This window comes from Nicotiana attenuata, chromosome 11 (genome assembly GCF_001879085.1).
Source record: "Nicotiana attenuata strain UT chromosome 11, NIATTr2, whole genome shotgun sequence".
Classification (NCBI taxonomy): Eukaryota; Viridiplantae; Streptophyta; class Magnoliopsida; order Solanales; family Solanaceae; genus Nicotiana; species Nicotiana attenuata.
In genome coordinates this window covers 60,289,119-60,302,370 of record NC_031999.1, presented here as the reverse complement: position 1 = coordinate 60,302,370, position 13,252 = coordinate 60,289,119, and the positions used below count along the sequence as shown (strand labels likewise).

Here is a 13,252-nt window from a genome sequence, read left to right as displayed (position 1 = left end):
CTAAATTTTATTAAAGAATATTTGATCGCACCTATTAACTAGTTACTAAAATATTCAAAAGGAAAGCTTTCAGGGACGCAAAAACTGCACTTTTGACCCCTCTTTATTTTNAAGCTGATAGCAGATGTCAAAACAAAAATTTCATCTGATGAAGGCACTGATAATTTGGAGCGAGTCTCTGGTGAAAAAGAGAAAGGTTAGACTACCGTTATTCAGGGACAGAGGGAAGCCAGTGGAATTACTGGAAATAAGTTGTGCTGTTCATATCCAGCACCTGAACAATATATAGGACAGTGAAAATGAAGTGTGCATGCATCTGGAAGGAATACTGATGCAAGTGGCGGAGTTGTAATAGATGAAAAGGCAAGTAGCACTCCTCACGAGAGTTCCATGCAAAGATCACGAGGATCGTGCTTTAAAGCATACATAAACACGTTCTGATCTGCAGAATAAAGCCAAAATCTATTTCCTGGAAATGACCATTGCATCCAAAACATAGTCAAAAACTAAAGCCAAAGGTAAAACACCTACAGTGTTCAATTTACTAGCTAAACATTAGGAGATAATGGTACTGATTGAACTGGAAGGGTGTGGGGTGGGGGTGTGAGGAGGTAGTGATCACACATGTTTGCCATTTTGTTCAGGAAATTCAGTAATTCACAAACCCAAATTGTGAAATACTCATATATGCCTACAATTCCAACAAAGAACCGATATGAAGTTGGACAGACGGCAATTCATCAATTATGGATTTGACTGTTTCACTCAATGAATTGCATCTCCTAATGGTCAATAACTGGAAAATACTAGTAAAGAAGGGCTTAATACACTGTGTCTTATTTTTGAAAGTATATAGGTAATGTCGTCAATGAGAGGCAAGCTACAAAGGTACTTGGCACAAGATAAGAGTATATAACTATATGATCGACTATCAAGTTAGTCATTGCCTCTTCTCATATGACGTTGGGGAAAATTGATAGTGGCATCTTGACGACGTGATCTAAGGATCCCGTTAAAACAATTTCACCAAAAGTAAAGTCATCAAGAGGCTGGGTGACATTGAGTGTAATTTGCAAATGTTGGGTTCCTTGTGGAGCTATTGTAAACCAAGATGGTTGTACATCAACCATCACTCCTTTTGGTGGCAACACTGCACTAACATACGTCTCTGCTTTGCTTCCAACATTCATGGCTGTCCGACGAACTAGTCGCGATCCATTAAGGGATGTTACTGTAATCGAAGGCAAATTTAGGTCCGATGGATTGTCAAATAACTCACCACAAACTCCTCCTGTTGCACTTTTGACTATTGCACTTTCAATATTTGGTAAAGAACACAGGAAACTGATGTAATCCTCGTACCCTGTCTCAATAAGAATAAATAAATGAGATGAAAGATCAGCACTTTTGGTAACTCGACTTAGAATTTGTGATGTCAAATTGTTCCTTTAAAAAAACCATCAACTTCAAATTGTTTACGTTCTAACTAATACGAAAACATAATTATTTCTCTAATCTTTGATCCCTCATCTTCAGCCAATTAGTGATTGTGAATTGTAATTTTCTTTTGCAAATTAGTACTTAGGATCTGTATTGTCCTTTTCGATCTTGAGCAGCTTTGCTCGTACCGTCCGTCTGTTATCATGACTATTGACGAAACTTCCACAGTCAAGACCTCAGCCTCAACCAGCCATGGCGTGATCAATCATATCACTCAAGTCGGACAGTTGGTTACCATTAATCCAGCCACTCAACTTCCTATCAAATTAACTGGAAGCAGCAACTACCTAACATGGTTGCCAAGGCACCAACTGCTCATGCAGCTTGGACGAAACTTGCTCAACAATGCGCAAATAAGTCCCAATCACGAGTCTATAGATTTCAAGACTCTCTTGCTCGCCTTACCAGGTCAATAGCTCAATATCTCAATGAGATCTACACTATTGATGAACTAGCCATTGCTGATTTGAGAACAGGAGCGCCTCTAGCTCAAGGCCCGAATAAAGCTCAAGCTTACAAATGGACTGGATCCTCACCACGTGCAGCCTACCTTGCTTCTACATCCACTCGTCCTTCATTTACACTTTGGCATCATCGTCTCGGACATCCTCATTTAAAAATTCTGAAGTTTGTTATTTCACTATTTTGCTTACTAGTTTTCGATTTCTATCAAGATCATTGTAACTCATGTCTTTGTAATAAAAGACATCGTTTGCCATTCAATCAGTCTACATTAAGAAGTTCAAGACCATTAGAACTTTAATATATTGATCTATGGGGATCCTCTCCCGTCAATTCCACCGAAGGCTATCACTACTATGCCATCTTTCTTGATCACTTCACAAAATACACATGGATTTTCTCGTTGAAAAAGAAATCTAATGTTGTCTCCATCCTTACTGCCTTCAAATTGCTTGTCAAAAAGTTCTTTAATTGTTTAATCACTAGTTTATATTCAAATGGTGGTGGCGAATATGAGAGCTTTGCAAAGACACTTTCTATCATGGGAATTCAGCATCTCCTCAACAGCCCACGCCTCAAAGGGAGTGTTGCAGAAAGCAGTGGCATAGCCACCCTATGCCAAGGATGGTCAAGCATACACCGTTTGCCGAAAAATTATACTGGGTATATAAGTTGAATATTACTGTTAGTTTGATAGTTAAATAGTAGTAAATAACCCTTATCCCATATGTATTAGGAGTAGGACATGTATTATATGTATAGGGCTCATTGTATCATTGTCAATATTAATCAATAATATTTTCTCCCGTGCATTCTCACATGGTATCAGAGCAACTAGTGAGAAATCCCCGTTGTGCAGTTACTTGCGAGTCCGGGACAGTCACCGTGCCTTTTTTCCGGTGACTTTCAGGCTCTTTTTTTGCGAAATCCCTTCTCCGATGGGTTTTTTACGAAAAATAACACCACCAGCAGGTGTAGATTTCTCAGGCGACCAAACCTCAAACCCCAGAAAACCTCACCAGCAGAACCCGTCCATGTGCTCTCACGCACCTCCAGATCTTCTGACGCCGGGGGCGCGTCAGACCCACGCGCCGGCGCGTGAACAGTGTTCCGGTCATCTTTTTGGAAAATTTCTTCAGGACAGTCCTATTTTCTAGTAATTCCAACCAGTCCCATACTGTTTTCTTTTTATTCCGAGCACTTTGAGATTTTTCCGGTGTGCACAGTAAGTTTTCCGGCGAGAACAGTAATTACTTGAAAATTTCTGCTCTTTTTTTCCGGCACAATATTATAATGGCATTCGTATCAGAAGTCTTTAACTCACAATCCATTGGATCCAATACATTGAATCCAATCCAGATGGTTTCTTTACCGGATTATATTGAGTTCCTTCAGTACAAAGCACGTAAACAGACATATTCAGGATTAGCCTCCGTTGTTTCGACAAATAGTAGCATGACTTGTGTCTCCCAATCTTCAACTTCTGAGTCTTGGGTCATTGATTCAGGTGCATCTGATCATATTTCTGGTAACAAATCTCTTTTCGCTAGTATTTCATATTCTCAATCTCTTCCAACAGTCACAATGGCCAATGGGTCTCAAGCCATGGCAACTGCAATAGGTCAAGCAAGTCCACTTCCTTCCTTACCTTTAAACTCAGTTCTTTATGTTCCTGGTAGTCTTTAATCTCATAGCCGTTAGTCGCTTAGCCAAATCACATAAATTTGCTGTTTTATTTCTTGATGACCTTGTTTTTATACAGGAACGCAGTACAGGGCGGACCATTGGTACTGGACATGAATCAGATGGACTTTATTACCTTATCCTTGCAAAATCACATGGACTCGCATCTTGTCTTCCTCTAATAACTTGTCCCGTTACTAATTCACCAGATTTATTACATAAACGGTTAGGACATCCCAGTTTGTCAAAACTTCAGAAAATCGTACCTGGCTTATCTCACTTGTCCACCCTAGAGTGTGAGTCATGCCAGCTCGGTAAGCATACCTGCTCCCATTTACCGCGGCGTCTTGATAATCGAGCAGAGTCACCTTTTACTTTAGTCCATTCAGATGTTTGGGGTCCTAGTCGGGTCATTTCTACCTTGGGATTCCGCTACTTTGTCAGTTTCATTGATGATTATTCCAGGTGCACTTGGATATTTTTGATGAAAAATCGATCTGAGTTGTTTTCTATTTTCCAGACCTTCCACGCTGAAATTCAAAATTAATTTGGGGTTTCTATCCGCACATTTCGTAGTGATAATGCCCTAGAGTATTTGTCTTCCCCATTTCAGCAGTTTATGAACTCCAATGGGATTATTCATCAAACATCTTGTCCGTACACATCCCAACAAAATGGGGTAGCTGAAAGAAAGAATAGACATCTTATTGAAATTGCTCGTACCCTACTCATACAATCTCATGTTCCGTTGCGTTTTTGGGTGGATGCAGTTCTTACATCTTGTTATCTTATTAACCGTATGCCATCTTCAGCTATCCAAAATCAAGTTCTATTCTCTGTCCTGTTTCCCCACTTAGCTTTGTTCTCTCACCCCGTGTCCTTGGGAGTACGTGCTTTGTTCATGACCTTACTCCAGGAAAAGATAAGTTAGCTCCTCGTGCTCTTAAGTGCATATTTCTGGGTTACTCGAGAATGCAAAAGGGATATCGATGTTATTATCCTGACCTTCAGCGATTTCTTATGTCTGCTGATGTTACCTTCTTTGAAACCCAATCATACTTCACAAGTCCAGTTAATCACTTAGATATTTCTGAGGTGCTACCAGTTCCTTCTTTTGGAGATTCAGTCCCTAACTCCCATTCATCTTCCTCCATAGCTCCACCACCTATAGTTTCAGTTGCAGCTCCACCACCTACAGCTCCAGTGCCACCACCGAGTCCAGTTCCACCAACTATAGCTCCAATGCCACCACCTAGTCCAGTTCAACCTTCTACAGCTCCACCACTCCTGACTTATCATCGTCGTCCGCGCCCAGCATCAGGCCCAGCTGATTCACGTCCTGCACCTGACCCTGCTAATACTGCGGACTTGTCTCCTCTTAATCAATCGATTGCACTACGAAAAGGTATACGGTCCACACTTAATCTTAATCCTCATTATGTCGGTTTAAGTTACCATCGTCTGTCATCATCCCATTGTGCATTTGTGTCATCTTTGTCCTCTGTTTCCATCCCTAAGTCTACAAGTGAAGCACTGTCTCATCCCGGATGGCGACAGGCTATGATTGACGAGATGTCTGCTTTACATACGAGTGGTACTTGGGAGCTTGTTCCTCTTCATTCGAGTAAATCGACTGTTGGTTGTTGTTGGGTGTATGCAGTCAAAGTTGGTCCAGATGGCCAGGTTGATCGACTTAAGGCTCGCCCTCGAGCCTGGTTTGGTAAGTTCAGCACAGTTATTCAGGAGTTTGGCATGACTCGTAGTGAAGCTGATCACTCTGTATTATCGACATTCTGCTTCAAATCTCTGTATTTATCTGGTCGTTTATGTTGACGATATTGTTATTACCGGCGATGATCAGGATGGTATTAGTAAGTTGAAGCAACATCTCTTTCAGCACTTTCAGACTAAGGATCTGGGCAGATTAAAGTATTTTCTGGGTATTGAGGTCGCCAAGTCTAGCTCAGGTATTGTGATCTCACAATGGAAGTATGCCTTAGATATTCTTGAGGAGACGGGAATGACAGGTTGTAGACATGTTGACACTTCGATGGATCCGAATTCTAAACTTCTGCCACGACAGGGGGAGCCTCTTAGCGATCCTTCAAGATATAGGCGGTTGGTTGGTAAATTAAATTACCTCACAGTGACTAAACCTGACATTTCCTTTCCTGTGAGTGTTGTGAGTCAGTTTATGGATTCTCCCTGTGATAGTCATTGGGATGCAGTTGTCCGCATTCTTCGGTATATCAAATCAGCTCCAGGCAAAGGCTTATTGTTTGAGGATCAAGGTCATGAGCAGATCGTTGGGTACTCAGATGCTGATTGGGCAGGATCACCTTCTGATAGACGTTCTACGTCTGGATATTGTGTCTTAGTAGGAGGAAATCTGGTGTCTTGGAAGAGCAAGAAACAGAATGTGGTTGCTCGGTCTAGTGCAGAAGCAGAATATCGAGCAATGGCTATGGCGACATGTGAGCTAATTTGGATCAAACAGTTGCTCAAGGAGTTGAAATTTGGTGAGATTAGTCAGATGGGGCTTGTGTGTGATAATCAAGCTGCTCTTCATATTGCGTCAAATCCAGTGTTCCATGAGAGAACTAAACACATCGAGATTGACTGCAACTTTGTTAGAGAAAAGATACTCTAGGGAGATATTACTACAAAATTTGTGAAGTCGAATGATCAGCTTGCTGATATTTTCACCAAGTCCCTTACTGGTCCTCGTATTAGTTATATATGTAACAAGCTCGGCACATATGATTTATATGCACCAGCTTGAGGGGGAGTGTTTGTTTGATAGTTAAATAGTAGTAAATAACCCTAATCCCATATGTATTAGGAGTAGGGCATGTATTTTATATATATAGGGCTCATTGTAACATATGTATATACATCAATAATATATTTTCTCCCGTACTTTCTCACATATGCCAATGACGACTAATTTGAGATGGTAGGCTTGCTTTTTTCTTGTTTATAGTTCTTCAATCCCCNTACAACAAAATTTTAAAACAAAAAACGAAAAATAGGAGAAAGGATCGTAACCCATAAAAAATAAAGAGAACTATGAAAAAGATGTGTATGAAATAAATACCTGGGAATGTTGTCTATTTGATGAAAATGGAAAGAAGGGAGGCAATGGAGAAGAAGAAATACTGAAATTGCAGAAATTTCTTCCTCTCCAACGCGGAATTAGAATGAAGAAATGATGGACACAAAGAGTCTCTCTTTTTGAATGGATCAAATATTGAAGGGAGAAAAGTGGAAGGTCCCGCGAAAAACCAGGTTTTCTACACTTTCTTGACCGTTGGGATTTTTACACTTCTCCTACATCACATTTTCACCTCTTTATTTTTTTTTCTTTTCCGGCTAATTCGAGAATATTATTTTCCCTTTATTTCAATGTGACTTTTATTTCATGATAAATTAATACAATTATCCCTTTAATTTATAATTCATGATAAGTTAATGTGATTTAATATAAATACGGAGTGTCTATAATTTTTTATCGTTAAGTCAGCCCCTCTACCTCTACGGTTAAGAATCGACATAAATGTCTTATGTCGGTTTGAGTTCCACATGTTAGCTCATGATTGGTCATAAAATCATCATTCAGACTGGAGGGTCATGAACTTTAGTAATTTTTTGTCTGACTGAATAATTTATTTATAAGAAAATATAGAAGTAATTTGAGCGTCGATATGAATAAACAGCGTGGATCAATGAATTTCTTAGTCGGACCACATGGGAATATTGTAGTCAAGGGTATGTACTATAGAATTTAAATTGTATGCATTTTACAAAATCAAGTTACTTAAAAGATAATTGCAAATAATTTTATTTAATAAAATTAAGTAATAACATAATAAGTAATATGCTATAACATGGTAAATTATAGTAATAGCGTAAAAAAAGTTATTTTCTCATTTGTTTTTCACCTCATTGTTGTATTTGAGTAGTAATTTTTTTTTTTTTGATGATTTATGACCCTCATTTTCACTAATGGTAGTAATATACTAACATAGTTTGAGAAGTACTAGTGTATAGCAATGACTTTCACCGAAAAAATAAAGTAAAGTGATAGAGAAAAATTGGATAATAACTAATTTTATTTATTTAAAATAAGATATTGATAGCTTCTAAGAAACACTAGTTGAGGGCAATTTGTGAAATAAGAACTTCATCTTTCTAATTTTATCCTTGTAATATGCGGATATGAAATTCTTTTGTTTATCTTGAAAATGGTAATAATATTTTAGATTTGATTTTGTGGTTCTAAAAATATGTGATCTATTTTTATGCTAGTTGTTAGGCAATAGATGCTAAGTAAAAGGTTAGAAAATAGAATAAGAGCTTGTAGATGGCTTAATAATCAAACCGAAATGGCTGGGAATCGAGGCCTCGAGCTTGCATATGCGGGGCCTCGAGGTCGAGTCGGATGCTCGGTTAAGGACAGTTGATGAAGGATTAACAGTTATGGGAGCTGCGATGGCGGCTCTCTATGATCAATAATGAGCAATAAATGATGAACAATTAATAGAACACAATGAATATATGCAATAAATGTAAATAATGAAACCAAGAGAATGTGTTCAAGCTAGAGAGCAGAGGATGTTCTTGTATTGAATGTAGTGTGTTGTATCTTGTGTATCCGATGCCTTTTACAAAATGACAAGGATCCCCTTTATATATGGACGGAAATCCCAACATAATACACGAGTAATTATTACAAAGAAAAGTAGCTGGCACAGCTACTTACTAGTCTGGTATGGTACAGACTAGTGTTTCCTTTGCAGGTTTTGTCAGCTTTGATCATATGCCTTGGGAACTTCCCGCTAGTGTGTCGTAGCCGTTGGTTTGCACTGCCTCGAGGTCGATCATTACGAACCCTCGGGGGCGAACTCCGAGCTAGACTTCGAGCCTCCCGGGGTGGTCTTTTTTGAGGCGCCCTAGTGATCATAAAATCGAGCCCTCTGATTTTTACCGTATACAAAAACAATTTTCCCTTCTCTACCATGTTTCTTCTCCTACCTCGGGTTTCCGAATCCACTCCTCATTCTTGAATTGATGTTCTACCTATTGACCACACTCCACCTATATCATCAAACACCACTACACCTATACTCACTCCTGATATCTCCCTAGTTCTCAATATCTACTCCCGTATCCACGCCATTGGATGTCATAATTTCACCACCCACTACTCCAGCTCCAGCTCCGCGCTCACTACAACAATATCAACAGAGTCTCATGTCCAACTGCTCCTATTCTGAAATTGAGTGAAGATGGCTCAAACTCTTCTTTGCAACAGGTAAATAGTCCACTTCATCCACCAGCTCATATAGTCACTCGGTCCCAGCACAGTATCTTCAAACTGAAGAAACCACTTGATTATTCAGCTCTCTAAGAATCAGCGGGTCCTTTTTGTTAGGATTTTGCCCTGAATTTCTAATCTATTAGGATTCTCTTTCTTGAAGGAAAAAAAAAACTCATAAAAAGAATAAATCTCATTCATGTGCATTATCCTTTTCTTGGAGGAGAAGTTTTGTACTTCTATAACTTGATATTTTCTTCTCACAACAAGAACAACAACAATAGCATCCACAATGTAGTCATTAAAGAGTCTTGTTTAGGGGAGAATTTTCTCTCAATGGTTTTTATATTTTTATACTAGTTTGCATTGTTAGCTTCGAATGCGTCATGTTATTTAGATCCCAACACTCTTGTGGCTCCTCGCACATATACAGAAGTAGTCCAGCATGGCAAGATCCAATGCATGAAGAAATTGATGCCCTTGTCCGCAACAAGACTTGGTCCCTCGTTCCTCCATCTGCAAACCGAAATATCATTGGCTGCAAGTGGGTTTTTCGGGTCAAATTAACAAAAATCCGATGAAATCTAGATCGATTCAAAGGTTGGCTAGTTGCAAAAGGATTTCATCAGCGCCCTAGTATTGACTTCACCTCAACTTTCCGTCCAGTGGTAAAACCAACAACTATCCCTCTGATTCTAACTTTGGCCACATACTCCAAATGGCTTCTTTATCAACTTGATGTGAATAATGCATCTATCCAAGGTAAACTAGAGGATGAGGTTTACATGGAGCAACCCCCTAGTTTTGTCAACTCTAAGTATCTTATGTTTGCAAACACCATAAGGCAATTTATGGTCTTCGCCAAGCCCCTAGTTCATGTTATAATGAATTCAAGAAATTTATTTGCTCAATTGGGTTTGTTGGTTCTAAGTCGGATACTTCACTTTTTACAATGCATGGTCTGACCTATGTTGTTTTTCTACTTCTCTATGTCGATGATATTATATTGACAGGTTCTTCTGATGCAAAAGTACTTGAAGTGAATACAGCTCTAGCAGCCCGTTTTCTCTGAAAGATCTACAGCCTCTTAACTACTTTCTTTGTGTTAAGGTTTGCCATACATCTGCAGGTCTTCTCCTCTCACAAAGAAAGTATATTGCTGATCTTCTTCATCGATTCAATATGCTTGATGGCAAAGGAGTAAATTCCACTTGCAGCATCGCTCCACTCACACTTGATGATGGCACTGCACCCACGGATCAAAAGCAATATCGTCAAGTTGTTGGTGCTATTCAGTATTTTTCTATTACCCGTCCTGGTATATCCTTTGCAGTAAATCGCCCATCTCAGTTCATGCATCGTCCCACTCATTCAAATTGGGATCTGTATTTTTATTTTCTATCTTGAGCTGCTTTACTCTTTTATAGTATATTTAAAGAAGGATACTGTAATGGAATAGCATAACCATTTTTATCAAACTCTCCAAACCTCTTTACTAACCAGTTAATAACGATAGAAATTTACCATTTGCTTTCTTCAGATGGATTTATATATATACGTACTACACTTATACCTGCTGAAAAGATGAGACCAGGATGGAGAGCACGAGAGGGATTGACAAGGCCAGCACCAAAACCAAAAGGAGCAGAAGTGTATAAGGTGTAGAGATCAAATCCATGAGCCATAATGGGGTCCCCAAGATTGTCATAAGTGGTGGCTGTGGTTGACATTGCTGAAGCTACCATTGATGGTGTCCATGATGGATTATATTGCTTTATTAGTGCAGCTATTCCAGCAATATGAGGGGTTGCCATGCTTGTACCAGACATTAGGGCAAAATTATGTCCTGCATATATCATAAATAGCGTATTCATATATTAACTTTATACCAGAAGAGTAGTTATAAAAAAATTCTAGAAACATATATACCAGACAGAATGGGATTTAAAACACTCATGGGACTCCAAGCTGCCCAAATTTGGTGTCCAGGAGCCAAAATATCAGGCTTAAGTACATCAGTAGGATTTTTACTTTGATCAATGTAATCAGGACCCCTTGACGAAAATCTACTAACTATAGGAGCTCTACCCTTGTAAGAAGCAATTCTTCCTTCACTTATGGCTGCTCTACCACCATATCTTACCACAAAACCATTCTTGTCCCTTACAGTTTCTCTTTCATAGTACTGCAATATATTCTGCAAATACAATAGATATAGTTATATATATATTTGTTAATTAATTAGGTACAGACAGACAGACCTGGGTATCACTAGTTGTTGGTATCATAATGCCAGGAGTGGCGAAAGGAATAGGCTCCGCTATGAAATCTCCATAACTTGGATTTGCAACAAAAACAAATGCTTTGAATCGAACAAGGTTGGCAGTATGTATGATGCCCATAAGACTGGAATTCCCATTATAGAAACCAGCTGAAAATGTGCAAATCACAACACTGTCTTCCACAACAAGAGGGTCAAATGCCTCTGGGTATTGGCATTCTTCCGCATTGAAAATTCTTGGAAATGTGCTATTTTTTTTTACTGCATCCTTAGCCAAAACCAGCTTATACTGAATCAATCCACCTCCAAATGTCGGTCCTACAAAAATACATACTAGTAACTGTGAAAATATATTGTTTAGAAGCCCTCAAAACAAAAATCATACTTTTCTTTTTTTTCATTAATTAACCTATGCATTATGCCATTATCTGCCACAACACTATATGTGAAATACAGAGTGAATTTAATCATCTTCGTATGATATATTCCAACGTCAAATAAGCTATCAACTGTCTACCCGTAAAACGGTATAGTTGAATTTATACGTGGTTTATAGACAAGTGAATTAGTTTGATCCAAAAATAATAGATGAATTAGACAAAAATACAAGAGTTAGCCTTAAAATTGAAATAGACGGCAGATATCTTGGTTCCGGGCGCAGAGCTACTGGGAGCAATAAAAACAACACAAATAAGCAAGAAGGTAAAATGTTGTGATATAATATAGTGTATGCTTATTAGATTATTCGTGTCCCCTTTACAATGATGATAGAGCTCACTATTTATAGTTGCACCTAGGGAACAAGGTCCTAGGATTAAGCTCCTCTTTAATGACAATTATGAGGGCATTATGAGGGCAATTGAAGGATATGTAACGGTGGGTAATGAATGCCACCATGCACTTAATGCTGTAGAATATTCTTCATTAAATGCTACCGGATGGCAGCGGCATTAATTTTGTCCTTATGAGTATCATTCACTCCGGTGACAAGCGAGATCATTGCCTTCGGGTTTGGCTATCTTCTGCCTTCGGTTTCACATGTCTCTTTCTCATGCGATCATTAGATACGAACATATTTTACCCCATACACCAACTAATTTTTCTTTTTTAAGTATCAAGTATGTCGTTGAAGTGACCAAATATCGACTATCCAACTTTTTTAGAGCGATCACTAAGTCTAGAAGTAAAGGCAGATTCCATATTTGGCACATAAATATATGATCGTTAAAGTTATTAATATTAAACTGTGTTGTAAGAAATTATGATCTAAGAATCTCATATACGGTGTTGCAAAAATTAATTTTAATTGAACCCATAGTGAAGCACATAGGCTCCATCCGCCTTGCCTTGAAGTTTTCTCGAATTAGCCGGTCTCCACTTTCAATGTTAAAGAAAACAAATGTTTCCAATCCTAGTTTCTTCTTTTTCTTGCTGTAAAGGTGGCCGGTTTGTGGGATCTCACGCTTTTCTCATTAGTAATGCAACTATATATACAAAATCGCAACATAACCCTAACTTTCTCTCCAAGTTCCTAGAAAATAGGCCTACACATAGTACAACATTTATTTACTGTATTTGCTATATACGGTCAATACCCCTCCTCATGTTGTGTAATGAGGATTTCAAATGCCCAAAAGTGTTCATACTATGATGTCCTAATGCCTTCGCAAAGATATTTGTCAACTAATCATGAGAAGGAACATAACTGTGATGTATACTGCAGGCGACTAGCTCATCTCTAACAAAATGGCAATCTACTTCAAGATGTTTGGTCCGTTCATGAAAGACTGGATTCCGGACTATATGCAAAGCCAGACATGATAATTATGTTCCACTCCCAGGCTATGTAAAATTCCTTTCAACCACTTCATCTCACAAATAGTCATTGCCATGGATCTATACTCCGCTTCTACTTAGGATCGAGACACAATAAGATGCTTCTTAGTCTTCAATGGTATAGGAGAGCCGCCAAGGGAAATAACTATTCTATGAGCAACCATCTTGTTAAA

The 13,252-nt window shown here is 38.7% G+C and overlaps 1 protein-coding gene across 3 annotated transcripts in view; it reads right to left on the bottom strand.

Annotated features, from left to right (window-relative positions):
* Nucleotides 787-13,252, bottom strand: part of LOC109234619 (subtilisin-like protease SBT2.4) — a 31,269-nt gene continuing 18,803 nt past the window's right edge. For 2 of the 3 annotated variants that reach the window (XM_019400679.1, XM_019400678.1), the window contains exons 6-9: nucleotides 11,224-11,561; nucleotides 10,892-11,159; nucleotides 10,536-10,808; nucleotides 787-1,363 (exon numbers count right to left, since the gene is read on the bottom strand). In XM_019400679.1, coding sequence (XP_019256224.1) covers nucleotides 954-1,363; nucleotides 10,536-10,808; nucleotides 10,892-11,159; nucleotides 11,224-11,561 — 1,289 coding nt within the window. In that variant the 3' untranslated portion in view covers nucleotides 787-953. Of the gene's footprint in view, nucleotides 1,364-9,134; nucleotides 10,209-10,535; nucleotides 10,809-10,891; nucleotides 11,160-11,223; nucleotides 11,562-13,252 lie in introns of those variants that run through there. The other variant, XM_019400680.1, reaches the window with a different exon arrangement.